The 27,157-nt window shown below is 43.8% G+C and overlaps 2 protein-coding genes and 2 pseudogenes across 3 annotated transcripts; 2 read left to right on the top strand and 2 right to left on the bottom strand.

Annotated features, from left to right (window-relative positions):
- The first annotated feature begins 2,585 nt into the window (after positions 1–2,585).
- LOC123103518 (LEAF RUST 10 DISEASE-RESISTANCE LOCUS RECEPTOR-LIKE PROTEIN KINASE-like 2.3) lies at positions 2,586–17,345 on the top strand. Of its 2 annotated transcripts, XM_044525141.1 has the most exons (4): positions 2,586–3,498; positions 3,639–3,823; positions 3,912–5,045; positions 17,047–17,345. In XM_044525141.1, exons 1-3 carry the CDS (start codon positions 2,696–2,698, stop codon positions 5,036–5,038), a joined length of 2,115 nt encoding a protein of 704 aa, XP_044381076.1. In that variant the 5' UTR covers positions 2,586–2,695; the 3' UTR covers positions 5,039–5,045; positions 17,047–17,345. The 2 variants fall into 2 exon arrangements, with proteins under 2 accessions (XP_044381076.1, XP_044381068.1); XM_044525133.1 differs by lacking the exon at positions 17,047–17,345 and having other exon boundaries at positions 3,912–5,325.
- LOC123103543 (rust resistance kinase Lr10-like) lies at positions 8,771–12,338 on the bottom strand. The gene is made up of 3 exons (XM_044525162.1): positions 11,096–12,338; positions 10,248–10,271; positions 8,771–10,069 (listed from the first exon to the last, which is right to left on the bottom strand). Exons 1-3 carry the CDS (start codon positions 11,919–11,921, stop codon positions 8,997–8,999), a joined length of 1,923 nt encoding a protein of 640 aa, XP_044381097.1. The 5' UTR covers positions 11,922–12,338; the 3' UTR covers positions 8,771–8,996.
- On the top strand, positions 14,416–17,068 carry LOC123103488 (LEAF RUST 10 DISEASE-RESISTANCE LOCUS RECEPTOR-LIKE PROTEIN KINASE-like 2.3; annotated as a pseudogene).
- Positions 17,346–21,660: 4,315 nt separating the features above from the next.
- Positions 21,661–24,765, bottom strand: LOC123103478 (disease resistance protein RPM1-like; annotated as a pseudogene).
- Between the last annotated feature and the right edge of the window lie 2,392 nt (positions 24,766–27,157).

The following is a 27,157-nucleotide window of genomic DNA, read 5'->3' as shown; positions in this document are numbered from 1 at the left end:
CTTTCTGTACTGCTGTACCAAGATATTGAGCAAGAGGAAGAAGAAGAAGTGCAAAAAGAAACAGCACTTATTCGTCTATAGGCTTGAGGATGAGGAGAATCCCTGCAAAAAATGAATTACAGTGACGGGACACAAGACTCCAAGTCTGGGTCGTCTTCTGCTCCTAGCTACACAATCGAGAGCATATTTCCCTCTTCTGCACGTCATGCATATACCAGTGCCTACTCACACTATTAATTGACATATACAGCTGGATATGATCAACTTGTCGGTGTCGACCCCTTGCCCAGTGATTAATCAGGACTCTTAATAACAGAACTAAATAGGATATCAAGTCCCTAGTGCATCTGTGAATCTTTCATGGGGAACTCTGGTGCATTTCATCCTTCTATTACTTTGCAATCCTTCACTGTCTTCTCCGTTCTTTGCAGTTTTTACCGCAGATCATGCCCAGGGTGGAGAATATGGGTGCTCACTAGTCATTTGTTTCGTAAGCAATCGTGTTTTGCTTTCTCTCGAAGTTTTATTCCCTTCTTGCCAAAGTTCTTGTTGTGTCCCTTCACCCTCTTTTCACCCGGAGCGTTTCAAATTCTTTTCTTGTCTTTCATGTTTTTTTTTCAAGTTTTTCAAACTCCCAAGGTTCTTTGGTATCACTTCTTTGTCAAAGAAGCAACTTATAGCCAAACCTCTTCCTCTTTTTTTCTTTCTGAATCTTGTGGCAAGACTCTTATAATTTGGGGAGAGTTGTGTCAGTCCGAGAGCTCTAATCCCTTTTGTTTTTGTTCCTTATATTTTTGTATTTCGACTGAAGTTGAGTCTAGCATGATTTAAGATTTCATCGTGGGGACATTCGCTTGACCAACCTAATAGTTTAGTTGCGCCATCAACCTTTCAATGGAAGGATCTCATGTTCAATATGATGCAAGGACTATTTGTTAGTGGTGTAATCAATGTGGACCGCGAATATTCGTACACGAACCCTCTTTCCCCTTCTCATCCTGGATCACGGGATGAGAACGTCCCAGAACTTTTCCCTATTTAAAGTTTGATTTAATTAATTAAATAATTTAACTTGAATATTTTATTTGTCACTTTGCTAAATGGTGAATAAGTAAACCGACTTCTCTCTTGCGATGTTCTAGATCGAGACTTAACACCGAACCATCGGACACGACTTCGTTGTAATATTTGGGAAGTACCCAAATTATTTGCAACATTTGCACAAGCGTAGCTGTCACCATTATGCAAACCATTCATTTATTTAAAGTATATCTCAAACGCTCCGATATAGCTGGGATGATTTGTATAAAGAGACAAGAACATGAGTTACAGGTTCAGTTGGTAAGGTGATCCTCTGCAGTGCGGCGTTCAAGCATACGAGCTGAGTTGTATCAGTAGCAAGGTTACAATTCACATCAACAGAAACATACTATGTGACTACCATCAACTACCCGGCTTCTACTTTTGGGCCATGGATCCCACCTTCAGCACCAGTAGCAGCTTCCCTCTTCTTCGCTTGATGCAGAGGCCGGGGGTAATCCTCCTTTTCGAGAAAAAAGCTGCCCTCTTCCACAGTGGAATCATGTTCTTACTACTTTGGTTACTATAGTGGAATTGATTCTGTTTCACCACCTGGATTTCGGTATTTGGTCTCTCAAAGCTACGGCCACGGCGGAATTTATTTTGTTTCACCACCTGGCTTATTCTCATCATGCTGCCAGACATAGCGGCTGCGGCCACGGCCACGGTCGAACTGTCCAGCGCCTGAGGATGAGCTCTTGTGGTTTTAGTGTGATTGTAGACTTGGTTCAGTCCACTGTCTAGTCTATTGGCAGTGGGCTGAACCAAGTCCGCAATCAGACTAAAGCCACAGGTTCAGTCCACTATCTACTGTCCAGTCTATGGGCAGCTGTCACAGTGTGGAAAATCTAGCCTACGCGTCGAGTATCTCTGGAAAAAATGACGGGACAGAAGACTCCAAGACTGGGTCGTCTTCTGTTCCTAGCTACACAATTGAGAGAATATCTTCCTATTTCACACGTCGTGTATATACCAATGAAGTCATAATCAGTATCCCAAGTTCCCAACCACACTATTAATTGGTATATGCAGCTGGATATGATCAACTAGTAGATATCGATCCATTGCCCTCCTCGGTAGTCTTAACAGAACAAACTAGGATATCATGTCCCTAGTGCGTCTGTGAAGCTTTCATGGGGAACCCCGTTGCATTTCATCATTGTATTGCCCTACAAGCCTTAACTGCCTTATCCCGCGTTGCAATTTTGCAATAAATATGTGTCAATTTGCATTTTGCATTGCGTGGAAGTTCTTGTATGTTGTCACTGTAATCTCTGGATAAAACGGCCATGAGCAATAAATATGTGTCAATTGGTATTTTGCATTGCCTGAAAGTTCTTGTATGTCATCTCTGGAGAAAACGACCACGGGACAGAAGACTCCAAGCCCGAGTCGTCTTTTGTTCCTAGCTACACAATGGGAGAGAAATATCTTCCTCTTGTTCTGAACTTCATGTATATACCAATGAAGTCATAATCAGTATCCCAACCACACTATTAATTGGTATATACAGCTGGATATGATCAACTAGTTGATGTCGATTCCTTGCCCCCCTTAGTACTCTATAACATAAGTAACTAGGATATGAAGTCCATAGTGCATATGTGAAGCTTTCATGGGGAACCCTGGTGCATCTCATCATTCTATTACCCTACAATCCTTAACTGTCTTCTCCCTCGTTGTAGTTTTTGCAGCAGATCATGTCCAGGGAGGAGATTATGGGTGCTCACCTTTCTCCTGTGGACATCTCCGAGACATATTGCCTCCTTTCCGTCAGCGAGGTGATCCTCTTGATTGTGGTGTTGAAGCATACGAGCTGGGTTGCACCAGTGGCAAGGCTACGATTCACATCAACACTGGAACATACTATGTGACTGCCATCAACTACACCGGTTTCTACTTCTCGGTCATGGACACCAACTTTGATACTAGTAGCAGCTGCCCTCTTCCACTGTGGAATCACCTTCCTTACTTTGGTGGATACTTTGGTGGATACGTTGGTAGATACTTGGGCGGAATTGATTCAGTTTCACCACCTGGCTTTCGGTATTTGGCCACTCGGAGTTATGACAGAGCATGTTTTGCTAATTGTTCAAGAGCAGTAATGAATAAAAGTGCATACAAGCCTGTTGCTTGCCTGAGTGCCAAAAATTCACATGTTTATGTCTGGGTGTCTAATTACACGTACTGTGCGGTTGAAGATCTTGAACCTTATTGTGGATACCTGGCAGAGATTCCATTTGGTAACAAGTATTCTCCTGATTGGCGACAGCTGCAGAATGCAAGTTATGCAGATATCACACAATTCATAAGTAAGGGGTTTACTGTCCGATTTCCTGTGGACAACATTTACAGGAGGCCTTCTACTTTTGTGATGTTAAGAAAGAACATCAATTTATGCCTCAACAGTTCAATCAGGTGATCACCCTGTTGTTCCATTTCCTCCCGAGTTTAGTTTCTCACCTCCCTATTCTCTTGAAGAATTGACTTGGGGCTGTTAAGCCAACCTGACGGTGGCAGCCTGCATTATAATTTATTTTCAATTGTATCATTTGCAGCTACTTCAAGGAGCAAATATCTGGCACAAGCATTGTTAATTGGACTCATGCTATTTTCTGGAGTGAGGTGCACTTCTTAGAATGCATGACTGGGAGCTCTAACGATGATTACTACTACACAACAAAGTTGTTTTTGATTGCTGCAACCTTAGTATCTGCTATTGCTATCCTCCAGTTCTTTTTTGGTACGTGAGAATTGTATACACATTTGACGCTCGAAAAAGAATTTACATTCTTTTAACTTATGTCCATATCTGTCGACTTGTTGTGCAGTACTGTGCAGGTTCTTGTTGGCACCCCTGGCTGTATGGATATTCCTAGCCTACAAGTACATGAAAACAAGGATCATAATTGATGCAGTTGAGAAGTTCCTCAGGATTCAACAAATGATTGGCCCGGCGAGGTACTCCTACACAGATATAGTTGCAGTCACAAGCCATTTCAGAGATAAATTGGGCCAAGGGGGCTACGGCTCTGTGTACAAGGGTGTGCTTCTTCCAGGCGGTGTCCATGTCGCCGTGAAGATGCTAGAGGGCAACTCAAACTGCAATGGAGAAGATTTCATCAGCGAGGTCTCCACCATCGGCAGGATCCACCATGTCAACGTTGTGCGTTTGGTGGGGTTCTGCTCGGAGGAAATGCGAAGGGCCTTAGTCTACGAGTACATGCCCAATGGTTCTCTGGACAAGTACATCTTCTCTACCGAGAAGAGCTTCTCATGGGACAAGTTCAATGAGATCGCTTTGGGCATTGCCAGGGGGATCAACTACTTACATCAAGGGTGTGACATGCAGATTCTACACTTTGACATCAAGCCGCACAACATCCTTCTCGACAGCAATTTCATCCCGAAGGTCGCCGATTTCGGACTCGCCAAACTGTACCCGAGGGGTGACACTTTCGTGCCTTTGAGCGCCATGCGGGGAACCGTCGGCTACATAGCCCCCGAGATGATATCCCGGGGCTTCGGTGTTATATCCAGCAAGTCCGACGTGTACAGCTTCGGGATGTTGCTGCTGGAGATGGCCGGCGGGAGAAGGAACGCTGATCCAAACATGGGTTCCTCCAGCCAGGCGTACTACCCGTCCTGGGTGTACGACCGGCTGACTCGGGAAGAAGCAGGCGAGATATCTGCTGTTGCTAATGACATGCATGAGCTGGAGAAGAAGCTATGTGTTGTCGGATTGTGGTGTATTCAAATGAGATCTCGTGATCGGCCGACGATGAGCGAGGTCATTGAGATCCTGGAGGCTGGGGCTGATGGCCTGCAGATGCCTTCGAGGCCGTTTTTCTGCGACGAAGGGCACATCCATGTGGAGGACTCTTATCAGTTCACTTCCGAGCTGTCGGCGGTCTCGGAGGAGGAATTGAGTGTGGTGTCAGAGGAAGACGACGTGTGAGGTATATATACAATATGTGCGTGTATATGTATGTATCATGGAGTGATGCGCTTATTTGTAAAAGTTATGGTTGTAACAGTACCAACCCAGTATAAATGCTTTGTACAAACTGCCTTGCTTGCTGTGCAGAGCAACTTCATCAAATAAGGTTGACATCTTACATCCATATATTTGTTTGTTCATTACTCTCGATAAATTCTGATGGAAAATATTGCTTGAACAACAAATTCTTGATACCAGTTCTTGATACAAATAACTTTGTGAGAGGTGACAAAAGACCGCCTTTTTCTTATTGAGAAACATTTTCAGAGAAAATTTGTATTTCATTCTGCAGGCAGTAACATGCAGTTTATGGATGGAAGATTGTCACTGAGAAGCTAGCTTGCATACATTTTGTATTTTGCATATGATACATCCATAAAACCATTGGTCTCCAGTTTCATCACGAATTTACTGAAGTGCAGTTTTAGTGTACAGCAACATCATTCCAGGTTATGTTTCCAGTTGCATAATTGGCATCGTTGCAGAGTCCCTCACATTCTCCCCTTCAGGATTGTGCACCCGCAAGGCGCGAAGACATAGATAAATAGTTCTTTTTTCCTCTTTGCTGCTAAGAAATCACCGCGGTCATTGAACTACATAATTGCATTTGATAACCAGAGCCACCGGCCACAGCTGATCTTCCTTACATGTCGCCTTCGATCGTAGGCAGGAAAAAGAAAATTCCAAATCTAATTTAATGGAACCCCCTGCCGTGCTGTAGTGGCTGCATAGACTTGGTGCAACCCAGTCCTGCCGAATGCCACTTGTGCGCGTGTGATGAGGAGCGCCGCGTGGAAATTCCAGTAACACTGATGTTGGCCAAGTCTGAAGAATGTGTGGACACTATCAGTTACCCAGTAGACGGGGCGGAAGAGTCTTCTGTTCCAATTCCAGAAATGCTGATGTGGTCCTGAAGTTGCCATTGTTGTTGTCCACTACTTTGCTTTGTACTACTCCCTCCGTCCGGAATTACTTGTCGCATAAATGGATAAAAATGGATGTATCTAGAATTAAAATACATCTAGATACATTCATTTCTCCGATAAATATTTCTGGACGGAGGGAGTATATGGCAGCCCCTGTCACATACTGCCTTCATGGATCTGCACTTGTCATAGAGGAACACAAATCGAGTAATTTCAGTTAAATTTTAAATTACACAATTGCTTATTTACTTATTACTATTATAGATGCAAGTTCCGACCGACAAGACAAAAAAAAAGATGTTCGAACCACTTGAGGCAGGATTTCCCCTGTGATGGGAAAGGTGAGAGAGAGAGAGAGAAAATATTCCTTTCTGGAAAAACAAATCTTTGTTTGGACAACTTTGTTTCTTTTCTTAGAAAAACAGAGGACATTCCATCAAAATCACTGAAAGCTAACTTACATTCCGATTCCAGTGCGACAAATAAGACCAAAAAAATAATATGAACACAGTTTTAGTTTACAGCAACATAATTCCAGATCGGGTTTCAAGCAGCATATGGCCATGCTCTCATGAACAAAGTTCCATCATGCATTCATGCCGACAGAATATTGCAGAGCAATGGTTACATCTTATACAGATTACAAGTGATAACGGCAATACACAGACTGAAAAGTTTGAAAGATGGATCAGTGAAGAATCCGTCACATCAGCTGCAGGCATCGAAGTTCGATCACAGCATGGCAACAACGGCAGCTACCAACTACCTGGCTCTCAACCTTTCCTTCTATTTCTTGTTCTCCAATTCAGCACCAGTGTGCTTGTAATCGAGTGATTCAGAAACGAATACTCTAGTTCTCTGAATTCCACCCAGTGAACTATTGCCGTGCTAACACTTGGTATTCAGAGCCAGAAATTCCCCCCACCACCAACACCGCTATGGCGACATCTACCATCGAGACACGGCCACAGTGAGCTGTGAGCAGATTGACTACAATGGGATGCGATGGAGCCTCACCAAAGCTGGTCTCAAGTAGCTACTCAAGGGACTCTAGGAGGACATCAAGGTCTCGGTGGCGGCAGAATTCAGCTCCTGGAAGCCAGCAAATCGGCAGCAGATCGCCAATCTGTAAGTTGCAGTGGATTTGCTACAGTTTTGGCTTACAACAACATCAATCCAGGTCGAGTTTCCAGCATCATATGGCCATGCATGCTCTCATGAACAAAGTTCAGTATGCCACAGAAACTAGCTAGGCAGCAGAAACTAAACAAATATTTGCATTGTTGCAGAGCCTCTCATCTCAGCAGAAACTAAACAAATATTCTCCCCTTCAGAACTGCGCACCACCAAGTACCCCGAAGATACATATAGTTTTTCTTCTTCTTTGCAGCTAAGAAATCATGGTGGTCATGGAACTACATAATTTGCCTTCAAGAACCAGAGCCAAGGCTGATCTTCTTGCATGTAGTCTTCGATCTTATGCAGGGTGGCTGCATAGGCTTGGTGCAACCCCGTCATGTAAATGCCACCTGTGCGCAGTGCAACGAGGGGTTCCGCTTGGAAATTTCAGTAATGCTGACAGTTGAAAGCATTGTCAGTTACATAGTAGATGGGACACTGCTGATGTTCTCGAACAACAGCAGTGCTGATATATGGTCCTGAGACTGAAGCTACTATTGTTGTTATCCACTGCTTTGTCACAAACTGCCTTTCTGGCCGGGGATCCTATATCCACCATTCTCATCCGTCCCAGCCGCCTCCACGGTTCTTCGCCCACGACTTCCGCCGCCCGTCCGCTTCCAACGTTAGCAAGCATGTGCCGGTTTCCCCAGCCCAGCAAGAGCAGCCGGCAGGGAGGTGACCCCCGGCCGTCGCCCTCCACATCGGTGACTGAATCAGCGGTCAGGTAGCAGCAGTCCGCAACCGCAGCAAGGAGCAGCAGCCGCGATTCGATTCCTCTCTCTCACACACACATTTCAAGAACAAGAGGTACATCACTCCTCAGATTTTCGATCCCTCCCACAGTTTCGGACCTACTCCTTATTAGTTTGTTATTATACTGATGATGAAATAAGTGAAGCTCGAATTGATGTGGATGTTTGATGCATCGATGCCATTTTATCGAGTTGCAGACGACACAAGTGAAGTAAGTGAACCTGGATCACATTCACCTTGTGCTGGACAGGAAAAGCTCCGTCAGATATCACTTAAAGTCATAGATTCAAATAGCCCACGAAATAGCCGCTATAACTGCGCTATAGCTAGCCGGGAGCCTCGCCGCTACGCTATGGCTGCTGCCGCAAAATCCCCCACAAATCCCTCTAAATGGCTCAACAATGAGCAAACCCTTTAGAAATCATCTCTTCCACCAGAAAAATTTCCGCTATTTGCTCCGATTGCCCGCTATGGCGGCCGCTATAGCTGCTGGGAGAGGCCGCTGTGAAATCGTTTCTCCCGCGATTTTAATCTATGTTAAAGTGCAAAGAGGAGATCCACTAATTGTCAGATGTGGACGGACTGCAATGCAGAGAAGTATGCGAGTGGAGATCGAATAAGGTAATCTGCCTATCTTGCAAATAAGTGAAGCTCCAATTGATGTGGATGTTTGATGTCATTTTATCGAATTGCAGATGAGATAAGTGAAACGAGTGAATGTGGATCACATTCACTTTGTGCTCCAAAGGACATCATAAGAGGAGATCTACTAACTGTCATATGCAGAGAAATATGGGAGTGGAGGCAGAATAAGGTAATCAACAGAGTATTTGCTACTTTTGAAGATAAATATGGGCGTAGCTGTTAAAATACAAGTCCAATTGTGAATCTGCATGTCTTGCAAACAACTAGTAGAGTACTATTACAATGGTAGTGACCAGTGATTATTCATACATCTCCAGACCTATTATATGGACTGAAAGTATAGAAATACAGTGTTGACAGAGCATGGTAGTCCCTGAATGTTGACAGAGTATGGTAGTCCCTGTTTTGATTTATGGCATAGGTTCATTTTCATATGAGACAAAAGGCTTCGGGGGCATCTGCAAACTCTGCAGCCTCCCCGTTAACATGTTCACGACCTTTGTCATCGACGGCCGGTTTCTCGGGTTCCACTGGATGCACCACAGTGCCGCCATAGCCAGCTGCCTCACCTTGTCTTTCTCTTCTTGAGTCGTTTCCAAAGTAAGCGCCAACTCCTCCCCATTGATCACTTTCTCGTAGATCCACTCAGGGAGGTAAACATCGTCCTGGCTCCCGATTCTTGGGTCTAAATTCCTCCTCCCGCTCACCATTTCTAGCACCAGCATGCCGAAACTGTACACGTCTGACTTGTACGATACTCCCCCAAAGTTCCGAGAGTATAGCTCTGGTGCAATATAGCCCATTGTGCCTCTTGCTGCTGTTAAGGTGACGATGCTTTGGTCCCTTGCACACAACTTGGCCAGGCCAAAGTCTGAGATCTTTGGATTGAAGTTGTAATCCAGCAAGATATTGTGAGGCTTGATGTCAAAGTGGAGGATGCGCTGGTTGCACCCTTGATGTAAGTACTCCATACCTCGGGCGATGCCTAAAGCAATATCTAGGAGCTTCTCTGGTACTAGAAGATTCTGAAAAATATTAGAGTCATCAGAGAATATGTATTTCTCTAGTGACTCATTAGGCATGAATTCATAAATAAGAGCCCGTCTCATCCCTTCGGAACAAAACCCCAGGAGGCGGACGATATTGGCATGGTGGATTAATCCGATGGTTGCAACTTCATTGATGAATGATTCTCCCTCTCCTGTAGAGTTCTCTAGCATCTTGACTGCCACAGGCACTCCATTTGGTAGCTCGCCTTTGTACACACTTCCAAATCCTCCCTGCCCTACTTTTTCCTTAAACCGTCGTGCCATCTTCTTAACTTCAGAGAAAGTGTACCTTGTCGGTTTTGATGTTCCATATGTCTTGAGAAACATTTCAACCTTCATATGTATCTCCGCATTATATCTTGTCTTGAGTGAAAGATAAAGCACAGTGGCCACCGTCAACAAAAGAACAACAAATGCAGCCACCGATGATGTAGCTGAATAAGCAAACAATACGTCATCAGCACATTGCACCAGGACTTAAATGCCGTTATTTAGTACTATTTGTTATGATAAGAGGATGTCAAGAGTCAGAGTAATAAGAATTTGTACAAAAGAAAGCTTTAATTTTTCCTTTTACATTTTGTAGTTAAAAAGACACTGATAGAGCAGTACCTGCAATGACTTTGATACGTGAACCTGCAAATACCAAGAAAGAGAATAAGATAAGCAACAAGGAGTTATATTTACAAACAAATGTAGAACAGACAAATTGAGTGTTGTCTACCGTGGCTGCAGTACCTTGCCCTAGTATATCAGGAACAAATATACCATGCTATTTATGGATGCCTTTTCTAGAAGAGAGAGAGAGAAAATCTGTCGCAACTTATCAACCCAATTTCCTTTTTAGGGAAATTTGTATTGTTTTGGTGCTATTTATGACAGTGACTGGCCTATTAGTTTTTCTAACATTTTTGCCATGCATATAGCAGTTAGAGTCAACTTAAGGCCCTTTGACTGAGTGGGCAACTTTTGTTCAGAAAATGCCTGCAGTCACATGCATGTGCACTCAGTGGCAGTCGGTTCTCTCCCTTACTCTGCTCTGTCCTCCCCAATTCGCCGCTCCCTCTAAACCTGCCCAAATTCCATCAATCCCCGCTCCCTCAAGCGCAGCAGCAGGAGCAGCCATGCATGTTAATTGAGTGTTGCATAGAAATTTGTAGAATAAGTAATGACTAAAGAGTTCCAGATTATTTAAGGCCGGTAGTGTCTGATAGATGAACAAAACATTTTTTTTCCTGCTGGACTACTGCTCAGGTTTTTGTCCAGGTCCTTCAGTGTGATTGCTCGAGCAGGATTTGTGATGCTAATTTTGAAAAAAGCTTAGTTGACCGAAAATCCCATGGAGATTCAAACACATGGAGCTGTAGAATGAGTAAATTGTATAGTAAAATCCTAATTGATTTCACAACTTTAGTACAGAATAAAAAAGAATGATGTTATATATGGTTTTTGACTCATACCATGTGGGCCTGGCATGCAGAATCGTCTATCCCTTTGTGAGCTGAACGCGCAGCGTCCCCCACTGCGTTCACATTCTGCGCAAAAGTAATTAAACAAATACACTGTCGTCTCAGCAAAACTGAGCATTCTCTCTGTGCGTTCCTTGAAGGACACTGAGAGCTTGTCTGACGTTGGGTCGTCAAACTCATACATGGGTATCAGGCCGCCACCGACACCATCTGAGAGTGGGACGACCTTGCAGTCCAACGGAAGAAGAGACATGTCTTCATAGCCAGCCACCAAATACAAGAAGTGGGTTGTGTTGCTAATGCAGGAGACTGGGCCAGCAATTCTATCGGCAACACCAGGTGTGAACTCTCTTGAACAGCGTACTAGGGCAGTAGAAGTCCATTCGAAAAATTGAAGACTTGGCTTCTCATCGTTGATAACATCAACCTGTGGAGATGACGAGCTTCTGGAGATGACGAGCTTCTGCTGTAGCACCATACAGGGGTCTACAAGCGGGATGATCTTCATGGAAGAATATATGTAATCTATGGCGCTGACATTGTATGGGCCAAGAACTGGGTGAACTAGGATGGTGTCTTGACCAGAGCATGCTAACTTCCTGATTGATCTGCCGGCACATCCACATGATGATGATGATGACGACGATTTATTGCTGGATTCAAGGCAGAAAGGAAACCTGACCTCTGGACCATGTTGGCTGCAGTTGGACGGTGGGCAGTATTTGAAGAAATCTTTATCATCCCATGCCGTGGCCAAGTAGATTCTGTGGTTGATCAGAGACAGCAGCAGGAGTGCTATGGCAAGTAATTTACTCATCTTTCTGTACTGCTGTACCAAGATATTGAGCAAGAGGAAGAAGAAGAAGTGCAAAAAGAAACAGCACTTATTCGTCTATAGGCTTGAGGATGAGGAGAATCCCTGCAAAAAATGAATTACAGTGACGGGACACAAGACTCCAAGTCTGGGTCGTCTTCTGCTCCTAGCTACACAATCGAGAGCATATTTCCCTCTTCTGCACGTCATGCATATACCAGTGCCTACTCACACTATTAATTGACATATACAGCTGGATATGATCAACTTGTCGATGTCGACCCCTTGCCCAGTGATTAATCAGTACTCTTAATAACAGAACTAAATAGGATATCAAGTCCCTAGTGCATCTGTGAATCTTTCATGGGGAACTCTGGTGCATTTCATCCTTCTATTACTTTGCAATCCTTCACTGTCTTCTCCGTCATTTGCAGTTTTTACCGCAGATCATGCACAGGGTGGAGAATATGGGTGCTCACTAGTCATTTGTTTCGTAAGCAATCGTGTTTTGCTTTCTCTCGAAGTTTTATTCCCTTCTTGCGAAAGTTCTTGTCGTGTCCCTTCACCCTCTTTTCACCCGGAGCGTTTCAAATTCTTTTCTTGTCTTTCATGTTTTTTTTTCAAGTTTTTCAAACTCCCAAGGTTCTTTGGTATCACTTCTTTGTCAAAGAAGCAACTTATAGCCAAACCTCTTCCTCTTTTTTTCTTTCTGAATCTTGTGGCAAGACTCTTATAATTTGGGGAGAGTTGTGTCAGTCCGAGAGCTCTAATCCCTTTTGTTTTTGTTCCTTATATTTTTGTATTTCGACTGAAGTTGAGTCTAGCATGATTTAAGATTTCATCGTGGGGACATTCGCTTGACCAACCTAATAGTTTAGTTGCGCCATCAACCTTTCAATGGAAGGATCTCATGTTCAATATGATGCAAGGACTATTTGTTAGTGGTGTAATCAATATGGACCGCGAATATTCGTACACGAACCCTCTTTCCCCTTCTCATCCTGGATCACGGGATGAGAACATCCCAGAACTTTTCCCTATTTAAAGTTTGATTTAATTTAATTAAATAATTTAACTTGAATATTTTATTTTGTCACTTTGCTAAATGGTGAATAAGTAAACCGACTTCTCTCTTGCGATGTTTTAGATCGAGACTTAACACCGAACCATCGGACACGACTTCGTTGTAATATTTGGGAAGCACCCAAATTATTTGCAACATTTGCACAAGCGTAGCTGTCACCATTATGCAAACCATTCATTTATTTAAAGTATATCTCAAACGCTCCGATATAGCTGGGATGATTTGTATAAAGAGACAAGAACATGAGTTACAGGTTCAGTTGGTAAGGTGATCCTCTGCAGTGCGGCATTCAAGCATACGAGCTGAGTTGTATCAGTAGCAAGGTTACGATTCACATCAACAGAAACATACTATGTGACTACCATCAACTACCCGGCTTCTACTTTTGGGCCATGGATCCCACCTTCAGCACCAGTAGCAGCTGCCCTCTTCTTCGCTTGATGCAGAGGCCGGGGGTAATCCTCCTTTTCGAGAAAAAAGCTGCCCTCTTCCACAGTGGAATCATGCTCTTACTACTTTGGTTACTATAGTGGAATTGATTCTGTTTCACCACCTGGATTTCGGTATTTGGTCTCTCAAAGCTACGGCCACGGCGGAATTTATTTTGTTTCACCACCTGGCTTATTCTCATCATGCTGCCAGACATAGCGGCTGCGGCCACGGCCACGGTCGAACTGTCCAGCGCCTGAGGATGAGCTCTTGTGGTTTTAGTGTGATTGCAGACTTGGTTCAGTCCACTGTCTAGTCTATTGGCAGTGGGCTGAACCAAGTCCGCAATCAGACTAAAGCCACAGGTTCAGTCCACTATCTACTGTGCAGTCTATGGGCAGCTGTCACAGTGTGGAAAATCTATCCTACAGCGTCGAGTATCTCTGGAAAAAATGACGGGACAGAAGACTCCAAGTCTGGGTCGTCTTCTGTTCCTAGCTACACAATTGAGAGAATATCTTCCTATTTCGCACGTCGTGTATATACCAATGAAGTCATAATCAGTATCCCAAGTTCCCAACCACACTATTAATTGGTATATGCAGCTGGATATGATCAACTAGTCGATATCGATCCATTGCCCTCCTTGGTAGTCTTAACAGAACAAACTAGGATATCATGTCCCTAGTGCGTCTGTGAAGCTTTCATGGGGAACCCCGTTGCATTTCATCATTGTATTGCCCTACAAGCCTTAACTGTCTTATCCCGTTTGTTGTTTTTGCAATAAATATATGTGTCAATTGGCATTTTGCATTGCATGGAAGTTCTTGTATGTTGTCATTGTCATCTCTGGAGAAAACGGCCATGAGCAATAAATATGTGTCAATTGGTATTTTGCATTGCGTGGAAGTTCTTATATGTTTTCATTGTCATCTCTGGAGAAAACGGCCATGGGACAGAAGACTCCAAGCCCGAGTCGTCTTTTGTTCCTAGCTACACAATGGGAGAGAAATATCTTCCTCTTGTTCTGAACTTCATGTATATACCAATGAAGTCATAATCAGTATCCCAACCACACTATTAATTGGTATATACAGCTGGATATGATCAACTAGTTGATGTCGATTCCTTGCCCCCCTTAGTACTCTATAACATAAGTAACTAGGATATGAAGTTCATAGTGCATATGTGAAGCTTTCATGGGGAACCCTGGTGCATCTCATCATTCTATTACCCTACAATCCTTAACTGTCTTCTCCCTCGTTGTAGTTTTTGCAGCAGAGCATGTCCAGGGAGGAGATTATGGGTGCTCACCTTTCTCCTGTGGACATCTCCGAGACATATTGCCTCCTTTCCGTCAGCGAGGTGATCCTCTTGATTGTGGTGTTGAAGCATACGAGCTGGGTTGCACCGGTGGCAAGGCTACGATTCACATCAACACTGGAACATACTATGTGACTGCCATCAACTACACCGGTTTCTACTTCTCGGTCATGGACACCAACTTCGATACTAGTAGCAGCTGCCCTCTTCCACTGTGGAATCACCTTCCTTACTTTGGTAGATACTTTGGTGGATACTTTGGTAGATACTTTGGTGGATACTTTGGTAGATACTTGGGCGGAATTGATTCTGTTTCACCACCTGGCTTTCGGTATTTGGCCACTCGGAGTTATTACAGAGCATGTTTTGCTAATTGTTCAAGAGCAGTAATGAATAAAGGTGCATACAAGCCTGTTGCTTGCCAGAGTGCCAAAAATTCACATGTTTATGTCTGGGTGTCTAATTATGCATATTGTGCGGTTGAAGATCTTGAACCTTACTGTGGATACCTGGGAGAGATTCCATTTGGTAACGACACTGACGAGTACTCCTCTGATTGGGGACAGCTACAGAATGCAAGTTATGCAGATATCACACAATTCATAAGTAAGGGGTTTACTGTATGATTTCCTGTGGACACCATTTACAGGAGGCCTTCTACTTCTGTGATGTTAAGAAAGGACATCAATTTATGCCTCAACAATTCAATCAGGTGATCACCCTGTCGTTCCATTTCCTCCCGAGTTTAGTTTCTCACCTCCCTATTCTCTTGAAGAATTGACTTGGGGCTGTTAAGCCAACCTGACGGTGGCAGCCTGCATTATAATTTATTTTCAATTGTATCATTTGCAGCTACTTCAAGGAGCAAATATCTGGCACAAGCATTGTTAATTGGACTCATGCTATTTTCTGGAGTGAGGTGCACTTCTTAGAATGCATGACTGGGAGCTCTAACGATGATTACTACTACACAACAAAGTTGGTTAACTATGATTACTACTACACAACAAAGTTGTTTTTGATTGTTCCAACTTTAGTATCTGCTATTGCGATCCCCCAGTTCTTTTTTGGTACGTGAGAATTGTATACACATTTGATGTTCGAAAAAGAATTTACATTCTTTTAACTTATGTCCATATCTGTCGACTTGTTGTGCAGTACTGTGCAGGTTCTTGTTGGCACCCCTGGCTGTATGGATATTCCTAGCCTACAAGTACATGAAAACAAGGATCATAATTGATGCAGTTGAGAAGTTCCTCAGGATTCAACAAATGATTGGCCCGGCGAGGTACTCCTACACAGATATAGTTGCAGTCACAAGCCATTTCAGAGATAAATTGGGCCAAGGGGGCTACGGCTCTGTGTACAAGGGTGTGCTTCTTCCAGGTGGTGTCCATGTCGCCGTGAAGATGCTAGAGGGCAACTCAAACTGCAATGGAGAAGATTTCATCAGCGAGGTCTCCACCATCGGCAGGATCCACCATGTCAACGTGGTGCGTTTAGTGGGGTTCTGCTCGGAGGAAATGCGAAGGGCCTTAGTCTACGAGTACATGCCCAATGGTTCTCTGGACAAGTACATCTTCTCTACCGAGAAGAGCTTCTCATGGGACAAGCTCAACGAGATCGCTCTAGGCATTGCCAGGGGGATCAACTACCTACACCAGGGGTGCGACATGCAGATTCTACACTTTGATATCAAGCCGCACAACATCCTTCTCGACAGCAATTTCGTCCCGAAGGTCGCCGATTTCGGACTCGCCAAACTGTACCCGAGGGGCGACAGTTTCGTGCCTTTGAGCGCCATGCGGGGAACCGTCGGCTACATAGCTCCTGAGATGATATCCCGGAGCTTCGGCGTCATATCCAGCAAGTCTGATGTGTACAGCTTTGGGATGTTGCTGCTGGAGATGGCCGGTGGGAGAAGGAATGCAGATCCAAACATGGGGTCCTCAAGCCAGGCGTACTACCCTTCATGGGTGTACGACCGGCTGACTCAGGAAGAAGCGGGCGAGATATCTGATGTTGCTGTTGACATGCATGAGCTAGAGAAGAAGCTATGCGTTGTCGGATTGTGGTGTATTCAGATGAGATCTCGTGATCGACCGACGATGAGCGAGGTCATTGAGATCCTGGAGGCTGGGGTTGATGGCCTACAGATGCCTTCGAGGCCTTTTTTCTGTGATGAAGGGCATATCCATGTGGAGGAGTCTTACCAGTTCACTTCCGAGCTGTCGGCGGTCTCGGAGGAGGAATTGAGTGTGGTGTCAGAGGAAGACGATGTGTGAGGTATATATACAATGTGTGGTACTATAACTTATGCATGTATAAGTATATATCATGGAGTGATGCACTGTAAAAGTTACGGTTGTAAAAGTACCAACCCAGTATAAAGGCTTTGTACAAACTGCCTTGGTTGCTGCGCGGAGCAACTTCAAATAAGTTTGGAATGTTACATCAGTTTATTTGTTTGTGGGCTGAGCATCCCCACGTCTTCTGCTCCTAGTTCACTTCCGTGCCTTCTTGTGTACATGGCTTAGTGAACTCTTGTAACCTCATGCTGTAAAACTCTCCTTCTATCAATGCAGAGATACGCATCCTCTGCGTATTCGCGAAAAAAAGTTTATTTGTTTATGCACTACTCTTGATAAGTTCTGATGGAAAATATTGCTTCAATAGTAAATTCTTGATACAAATAAGTTTGCGAGAGGTGACAAAAGGCCGCCTTTTTCTTGTTGGGAAACATTTTTAGAGAAAAAATGTGTTTCATTCTGCTGTCAGTAACATGCATTATGGATGAGTATTGTCGCTGATAAACATTCTGATTCCGGTGGGGCATAAAAGGCAAGTTTTTTTGTTTTTATTTTGCTGGATAACAGAAGCACAACTCAGCCCCCCAATTTCATCACCTTGTTCATTGAAATACAGTTTTAGTTTACGGCACCATCTCTCCTGCGGTTGACCAATCTCTCATGAACAAAGTTGAGCATGCCAAAGAAACTAGCTAGCTAGGCAACAGAAATTCACACATATTTGAATTGTTGCATAGCCTGTCATATTCCCTCCTTCAGGTCTGCGCACCGCCAAGCACGCGAACGTATGGTTGTTTTTCTTCTTTGCAGCTAAAAAATCGCCGCGGTCATGGAAATACTGCTGATCTACTGGTTGATTTAATGGAACCCTATGCCGTGTTGTCGTGGTTGCATACAGTTGCTGCAACCCAGTCCTGTCAAATGCCACTTGTGCGTGGAACAAGGGGCGCCGTGTGGAAATTCCAGCAACAGTGACATTGCCATGCCTGGAGATGGAATGTGTGGGCACTATTGTTACCCAGCACATGGGGCAGAAGAGTAAGCAAAAGACTTTTGTTCCAACTCCAGCAATTCTGATACATGGTCCTATAATATGCTGTGACTGAAACAGACTATGTTCCAACATATTTGAAGTTCTAGGCTTGGCTTAGTCAAACCTCTTTAAGTTTGACACTGTTCACACAAATTCTGATATTTTGGAACGGAGGGAGTAAAAGTTATGGTTGAAACAGTGCCAACCCAGTATAAAGGCTTTGTACAAACTGCCTTGCTTGCTGTGTAGGACGACTTTAAATAAGTTTTAAACCTTACATCAATCTATTTGTTTGTTCATTGCTCTCGATACCAATTTGTCTTCTTACATGTCGCCTTCGATCTTCTTACATGTCGTCTTCGATCGTGGGCAGGAAAAAGAAAAGTCCAACTTTGATTTAATGGAACCCTGTGCCGTGTTGTAGTGGCTGCATAGACTTGATGCAACCCAGTCCTGTCGAATGCCAATTGTGCGCGTGCGACGAGGAGCCGTGTGGAAATTGCAGTGACACTGACGTTGGGCATGACTGAAGACTGTGTAGACCCTGTCTGTTACCCAGTAGATGGGGCAGAAACGTCTTGTGTTCCAACTCCATCAATGCTGATATGGTCCTGAAGCTGAGACTGACGCTGCTACCCTTGTTGTCCACTGCTTTGTACTACTGGCAAGTTGTAGCCCCTGTCAGAATAATCTGCCTTCCTTGCAGTGCACATGTCACTAGAGGAATAAATAGAGTAACTTCATTTCATGTTTGAAATATAGAAATGTTTATCTATTTACTTATTATTACTCCTAGATGCAAATTCCGATCAAAATAAATGTTTGAACCAGTCCTTGGACGGATTGTCTTTCTTTTTCTGCGATGGGATAGATGAGAAAACAACACGATTATTTTCTTTTGTAGAAGCAAATACGTTTGCAGACAAGAAAGGAACTTTGCATTATTGGATGAACATTCAATCAACATCAGGGAGAAGCTAACTTACATTCCGATTATGATGTGACAAAATGTATTTCATCGAATGCACTCTTTAGTTTACAGCAGCATAATTCCAAATTGAGTTCCCAGCAGCATATATGGCCACGAAGTTCACCATGGCTGCTGAATAGTGACTACTAGATACTTGTAGATTGCGAAGTACTGATTACAGCTTATACATACTTTCAAGAAGAGGCACGGAAAATGCATGTAAATATATTGCACAACAAATCCAGTTTTTGTTTCATAACCAGTTTAGAGAGCCTTTGGCTAATGTAGACGGGGCAGAAAAATCTTGCGTTCCAGCTCCAGCAATGCTGAATATGGTGGTCGTGTGATATGTTACCCTAAGACTGAAGCTACTGGCTACTGTGATATGTAACTTATCTGTAAAGTTATGGTTGTAACAGTACCAACCCAGTATAAATGCTTTGTACAAACTGCCTTGCTTGCTGTGCAGAGCAACTACAAATAAATTTGAAATGTTACATCAGTTTATTTGTTTGTTCATTAATCTTGATAAATTCTGATGAAAAATATTGCTTGAACAGTAAATTCTGGATACAAATACGTTTGTGAGAGGTGACAAAATAATGCCTTTTTCTTGTTGAGAAACATTTTCAGAGAAACTTTGTATTTTATTCTGCTGGCAGTAACATACATTTTATGGATGAACATTGTCACTGAGAAGCTAGCCTGCATACATTTTTTTCTTTTGCATATGATAGGTCCATAAAACCATTATTGAAACACAGTTTTAGTTTACACCAACATCATTCAGATAGATGGTTGAGTTTCCAGCTGCATAATTCACATTGTTGCGGAGTCCCTCATATTCTCCCCTTCAGGATTGTGCACCCTCCTCAAGTACGCGAAGACATAGATACATTTTTTTGCTCTTTGCCGCTAAGAAATTGCCGCGGTCATGGAATTACATATTTGCATTTGATAACCAGAGCCACAGGCCACAGCTGATCTTCCTTACATGTCGCCTTCGATGTAGGCAGGAAAAAGAAAATTCCAGATCTGATTTAATGGAACCCCCTGCCGTGCTGTACTGGCTGCATAGACCTTGGTGCAATCCAGTCTTGTTGAATGCCACTTGTACGTGCGACAAGGGGCGCGTGTGGAAATTGCTGTAACACTGACGTTGGTCATGTCTGAAGAATGTGTGGATACTGTCAGTTACCCAGTAGACGGGGCAGAAGAGTTTTCTGTTCCGATTCCAGAAATGCTTTGCTATGTGTACTACTGGCAAGTGGCAGCCCCTGTCACAATCTGCCTTCATGGCTCTGCACATGTCATTAGAGGAACACAAATAGAGTAATTTCAGTTCAGTTTAAATTATACAATTGCTTATTTATTTGTTACTGTATTACTATTAGATGCAAATTTCGACCGACAAAAAAAACACTCTTCGAAGCACTTGAGGCCAAGTCCTGGGAAGCATTTACCCCATGACGGGAAAGGTGAGAAAAAGAGAAAGTATTCCTTGCTGGAAAAACAAATCTTTGTTTGGACAACTGTGTGTTCCTTTCCTTATAAAAAACAGAGGTCAGGAACTTTGCATTATGGATGGACAGTCCATCAAAATCACTGAAAGCTACTCCACTTGCATACATTCCGACTCCAGTCACAAATAAGAACAAAAGAAAATTTGAACACAGTTCTAGTTTACACCAACATAATTCCAGATTAGGTTTCAAGCAGCATATCGCCATGCTCTCTTTTTTTTTTACGGAAATATGGCCATGCTGTCATGAACAAAGTTCCACCATGCATGCATGCCTGCTGAATATTTCAAAGCAATGGTTCCAGCTTATATATATACTCCCTATGTTCCTAAATATAAGTCTTTGAAGAGATTCCACTATGGACTACATACGGAGCAAAATGAGTGAATCTAGACTCTAAAATTCATCTATATATCTCTACAAAGTCTTATATTTAGGAACGGAGGGAGTAGATTAGAAGTGGCAACGGCAGTACACAGACTGAAAATTCAAAAGAAGGATCAGCGAAGAGTCCGTCGCAATAGGTGCAGGCATCGAAGTTTGATCACGGCATGGCAACAACAGCGGCTACCAACTACCTGGCTCTCAACCTTTTCTCCCCTTTCATGTTCTCCAATTCAGCACCAGTGTGCTTGTAATCGAGTGATTCAGAACCAAATACAGTTCTCTGAATTCCACCTAGACTATTCGCGTGCTAACACTTGGTATTCAGAGCCAGAAATTTTTCCCACCGCCTCCACCGATGTGGCGACATCCCTCACCGGGACTCGGCAACAGTGACCAGATCAACTACACCGGGAGGCGATGGAGCCCCTCACCAAAGCTGGTCTCTGGCGATGGAATGCAGCTCCTTGAAGCCAGCAATCAACACGCAACAAAACTGCCTTCCTGGCCATGCACTTGAATACATTCTGATTCTGCCGCGACAAATCAGACAATTTTTTTTCCAATAACAGAGGACTGCCTTCAACACCTCCCTAATTTCATCAGCATCTGGACATGATCTTATGAACAAAGTTGTAGCATATGCCTGCTGAATAATGAGAAATAGATACTTGTATATTGCTCAGTAATGATTACAACTTACATAGATTACAAGTGCCAACGGCAGTACACAGACTGAAAAACTGAAAAGATGGATCAGCGAAGTAGCCCTACCACTCCTGAAGAATCGGTCGCATCAGGTGCGCGCATACTGAAGCTTGCGTAACAATGACCAAGAGAGTAGCTACAAACAAGAAATAATACCACTAACTGATGAGCAGAATACTCATTTCACACAGCATAATGTCGAAGAAGACGACCCACTGCTGATTTTCTTGCCTGTCTTCGATTCAAAGCAGTAGTAACAAGAAAAAGTGAACCCTAATCTTGAAGCAGCGATGATATATCATCTGATCCTTTCCCAAAGTCCTTTCTGCGTCAGTCCAACTGTAACATTCCTTATGTGGCCAATCTTCACTAAATCTTCACCGCACTCATCTGAATCTCTCATATGCCGGAGTTTCTCTATCAGCTCTTCTGAGGTGTTCGATGCCATCAGGAAGAAACTTTAGCTCGGGACAGTCTCCGAACTGTAGCTCATCTAGGTTTTGCATCGCGCCCTCCTCTATTCCAACTTGGTTGAGCTGTGCCGCGCCCCATATGACTAGATGCCGAAGTTCTGGAAATGACCCTGCGTGAAAATCCAACCTCTTCCCTTCAAAAGCATTTCTTAGCATAAGAGAGCGTAGGCCACTTAACACGTGCAGACAGGAAAAGGTTCTCTCATCAATGTTAGAGAATGCCAGATACAACTGAGTGAGGTTATTAAGGTGTGACCAAGAAGAGAAAAGTTGAGGCATCGTTGTTTTTTCTAGCTGCCCTCCTAAACCAAGCACATAAAGGGTTGGAGGTAAATATAGCCCTTCCAGCCGCAGCACCTCATCCTCAGCTGCAACACGAATTTGGAGATGGGCAAGATGGCTCATTTTGGTGATAGCATTGCTCATGTCAGCAGAGTGTTCACTTCTCACATCACAGACACTGAATGTCCTTAGCTCTGTCAGAGCTGCAACTTCACGCAGAAACTCTGGAGTGGCTTTCATGGTCTGAAGAGCCCGCAATCCTGCCAAGTGCTGCATCCCATTAGGCACCTTGACTCCGCCTATAGTTACAGTTTCTGATGTGGTGGGAGTGCACGCATACAGGTACCTCAACTTCTGAAGCTTTACAACACTCTTTGGCAAGTACGTCAGCTTAGAATGCGCAGCATACAAGACTTCCAAGTTTCGTAACCTCCTCACTGCTTTAGGCAGGCTTTCGATCTCGGTATGTCTAAGACCCAAATAACGCAGATTAAACAAGTCAAATACCTCATTGGGCAGAATTTTGATACAAGTACCTTGCAGATCCAACGTCGTCAGCAAATTTGAAGATGTTATGATAGGTTTCAACTGATCAATGTTGATAGACCTCTCAAATACTTGGAGCTCACGGAGCTGTGTGGCACCAGATCGGCTCAGGTGTTCATGGTTTTCCCCCTGAACAGATATGCGGCGTGCGCCCTCAATAGATAATGACCCAGTAGCAGTAGAGCTATCATAAACTTTACCAAAGCATTCCTCCTTGGCTTTGTTGAGGGCAAGAAGGTGTATGACATCATGCATCCGACATTCCTTAAGTCGTCCAGCATAATTCCTTTCCACTACCTGTAATAGACTCCGGTTCACAAGCTCAACCAGGTATCCCTCTGCTACTTCCTCCAATGTTCTGTTCTCTTCCTTATTCGTGATAAACCCTGCTGCAATCCATTTCCTCACTGTTCTTCTCCTCTTTAATACATAATCTTCTGGGGACAATGCACAGTGTAGGAAACAATTCTTCATATCATACTGAAAGTCCTCCAAGCTGACCTTTAGGATCAAATGAGCGTCAGGGATCACATCTTTCGCAAATTGCGAGTCCAAACACCTGTACACATCCTCCCATTCAGTGGAATTTTGGGGTTTGCAGGAGAGTAGGCGGCCAATGCATGCAATAGCAATAGGCAAGCCTTGACACTTTGCTATGAACTTCCGGGCCAATTCCTGCAGCTCCAACGGGCACTTTTTGTCACAAGCATTCCAAAATGCCGATTTGCAGAACAACACCCAGGAGTGATGTGCTTGTAGTGGTTCCAAGTGAATTGCTAACTCCCTAGTTGCCAACACTGTCTGCTTTCTTGATGTCATAACAACTCGGCCGGTGCAGTTAGATGTTGGGAAGACATCCCTTATCTCCGACCACAAGCCTTCAGCCCAAACATCATCCAAGACTAAAATGTACCTTTTACCTTGAAGGTAGTTGTGGATGGACTTTGCTAGGCCTCTCATCTCAATGTTGGCGACGTCGACTGTGATGCTGAACTGGGCGGCGATCTTCTTCAGTAGATCCTTAGTACAGTAACTCTCTGACACAGTTATCCACGCCGCAACATCGAAATCCTCTTTCACGGTGTTGTACACATGATCAACAAGAGTGGTTTTACCAACACCAGGCATTCCCCACACCAGGGCGACTTTGTTGTTGCTCTGCTCCAGACCATCACCACAGCCGTCCATCCACTGTATCAACCTCTCCTTGTTCTCTTCGATCCCCACAAGGTCCTCATCCCTGGTGAAGTGCAAAGCTTGACCTTCTCTTGTCGATCCGGCAGCAGAAGCAGATCTGCCGGTGACGGCATAATCCTTCTTCCTCCGGTTGGCATCCTGCAGCTGGGCTTCGATTTCTTGGAGCTTGGCCGCCAGGCGCCGCCAGGTCTTGATATGCTTGAGCCTCTTCTTCATCTTGCCGGCAAACCCTCCTTGCTTGCAGTCCTCCAGCTTGTAGGTGAACTCATCGACGACGTCCTCGATATGGAAGGCCAGGCGCCTGATCTCGCTGACGAAGATGGCGGTGGTCTTGTCGGTGTCCTTGAACCGCTCTGCCTCCTGCAGGTAGGCTTGCATGCTCTCCAGCTCCACCTTGGACTGTCGGATCTTGCCGAAGAGACCCCTCAAGGCCGCAGCTTCCTTGCACAGCAGCGCCCCGCCGTAGGTTGCCGCCTCTTTCGCCAGTGCCCCGCCGAGCTTCACCACCAGCTGCCCGATAACAGCCTCCGCCATGGTTCTTGGGGATTTTTTTCTCTCGTGTGAGATGATTGATGGTTGTTGAGGCTCTGAGATGATTCTCTTTCAACAGACTACACACGATAGTCGTTGAGGCTTTGAGCTCTTTTTTCACGAGCCCCAAGTGGACTGACAAGTGTTTTTTAAACGCACGGAAAACGAGGGTTGTCAGGCCCAAGGCGTGCTAGCTCTCAACGGATACCCATACACCACTCGTCCATATGTACGTACTGCTTGGTACCAAACGTCCATACCGGCATGCAAGGGCTTGCATACAGCATAAGCCATGTGAGAAAATTTACATACAAGATGCAAATGCAAGTAGCACTAACCTCCTTAATTCGAGTTTAGTTCTGTCCATAACCTGCATGACTGTGGCCTACTACTCCTTGGAGCGCTCTCTCCTTGTCCCGAGGGTAGCTAGAAGGGCGTAAACAACTCAAAAAAGCCCTATGCATGGCCTGTGGGGTGATGTCGGCACCAATGAACAGAACATGGCCTAGTGGGAACTCAGCTGCTGCTTGCTGGGTTTAGATCTGACCTCGATGAGGGCTTGGTGACTGGCGACACGCTGCAAACAGCTGTTTAGTAGATTAGTTTATGATGCATCCAACGCGCGCATCTTTTGAACAATGCCCCACAAGATGCGCACCATGTCACTCATGAATCGATGCAAGCGGTCGTCACCTTCTTCACAATCTACAAACTACCAGTATTACATTCAGTCGAGCAGAAAAGATAACAGAAGAATGCCATGACGGTAAATTTCGATCCATGTTTTCTTACATCTGTTACAAAGCACATTAATTAGTACGTCTCAACTAATTATCGAAAAAAATATAGATTTGGTGATACATGGAAAAGTAGAGCACTAATATAATACCGACATATAGAACAATGAAAAGAGACCAAACACTATATAGCATGTCACATTATGTAAGAAAACACTATAATACCGACAATGCAAATATGCCAGCGTTTGCGTATCCTCCATGTCACATTATGAATGTGACGCATTGCTGCAAAACGCAAACGCCACGATTAGCATGGTTAGAACTTTGCCCCTCCATGTCAAATTATAGTGCATATTTTTTTCCCCACCGGTGGAAACAGAGGTGGACCCAAAGGACACCAGTGAAGATAAGCTTGCCTCCAAAAAGCAGAAGAAGATGAAGAAAGGAGAAGCCCTGGAGGATAAAATGTATGCTCCACAACAAGATGGCTTGTACCCAAAGAGAGGCGAGAAGACCTATTGAAGTTTGTCTTCGGGCAACAACTTTGTTAGATTTCTATTCAGAATTCCGTTTACCACGAGATTTAGTATCTTTTTTGCATTTTCATTACTCGTGAAATGCCAAGTAGGCACGAATTCCCCCAATTTTGGCCTACCATAGGATTTGTTATGTAAATAGGTATATGTTCCTTTTCATTATGAATCGTGATTGTACGGCCAACCATTGTGGGTACAATGCTGGATGTCTGGGACACGTTACTATTGTTTCTTTCTCCTCCTTAATATTAACCTTTTCTATATTTGCCCTTAGTCCTATGGCTCAAACATATGTAACAAGTGAGTGTCCTTTTGTCTCCAATAGTACCAAGTACTCCCTAGCTGTGGAGAAGTGTAGACTTCTCTTATGTAATGTTGAGCTGAATGTTGGTCTGAGTTTTGAATGTATACATCACTTGTGTATTTATTTTTTGCAATTTGGTACCACGCACGACCATGTGGGTTACTATGTCTCTCTTCACTTCTGCTCCGTACTATCTATCCTCTCGCTTCAAACAAAGTCCATGCATTTTATTTCCATTTGATAATTTATATGCTTCTTATATATTCAAACAAAATCTATGCCTGGGCTCGTTATACCCGGCAATGACGATGTTTCTTTTACGTCGTTACCTTATTGAAGGCATTGCTCGGATATGCACGGATTGATTCTTCAGAGTGAAAACCTAGAGTCTAACTTTGATGGTCGCTTCCTTCCTAAAGGCGTTGCTATTGAAGAACCACGTCGTCCTTGTGGTGTTATGACATGGTTGGTGCGGGTATGGTCATTACTGCAGTTTGCCGCTCGTTTATCTGGTTACTTTGGAGCTTTTTTTCTTTTTCCTCGCCTACACATAGCTTTGATCTAATATGACTTTGCTGGTTGTCGGTGTGTTTATGTGCGAGTTGATGTTGGCTGTGTGCATCCTACCTATGCAGAGGCCGGGTGTGTACTTATTGTGTTTCATATTCTCTTGATGCATCATTATGTGTCAATAAAATTTACCCTTTGTTGAAAAATATATATTTAAACTAAAATGTAAAATTCCATTATTTGATTTTTGTATATTGAATTCGTTGCTACGTACATGGCCTTTAGAACAGAGATCAATATTGTATGCATTTTAAACTTCATTATTTCAACCCTATTTAAAGTGACTGGAATATGTGT

The sequence above is a fragment of the Triticum aestivum genome, chromosome 1B (genome assembly GCF_018294505.1).
Source record: "Triticum aestivum cultivar Chinese Spring chromosome 1B, IWGSC CS RefSeq v2.1, whole genome shotgun sequence".
NCBI classification, from domain to species: Eukaryota; Viridiplantae; Streptophyta; class Magnoliopsida; order Poales; family Poaceae; genus Triticum; species Triticum aestivum.
Note: the sequence above shows the minus strand (reverse complement) of the source record. Positions and strands in the feature narration are given on the sequence as shown.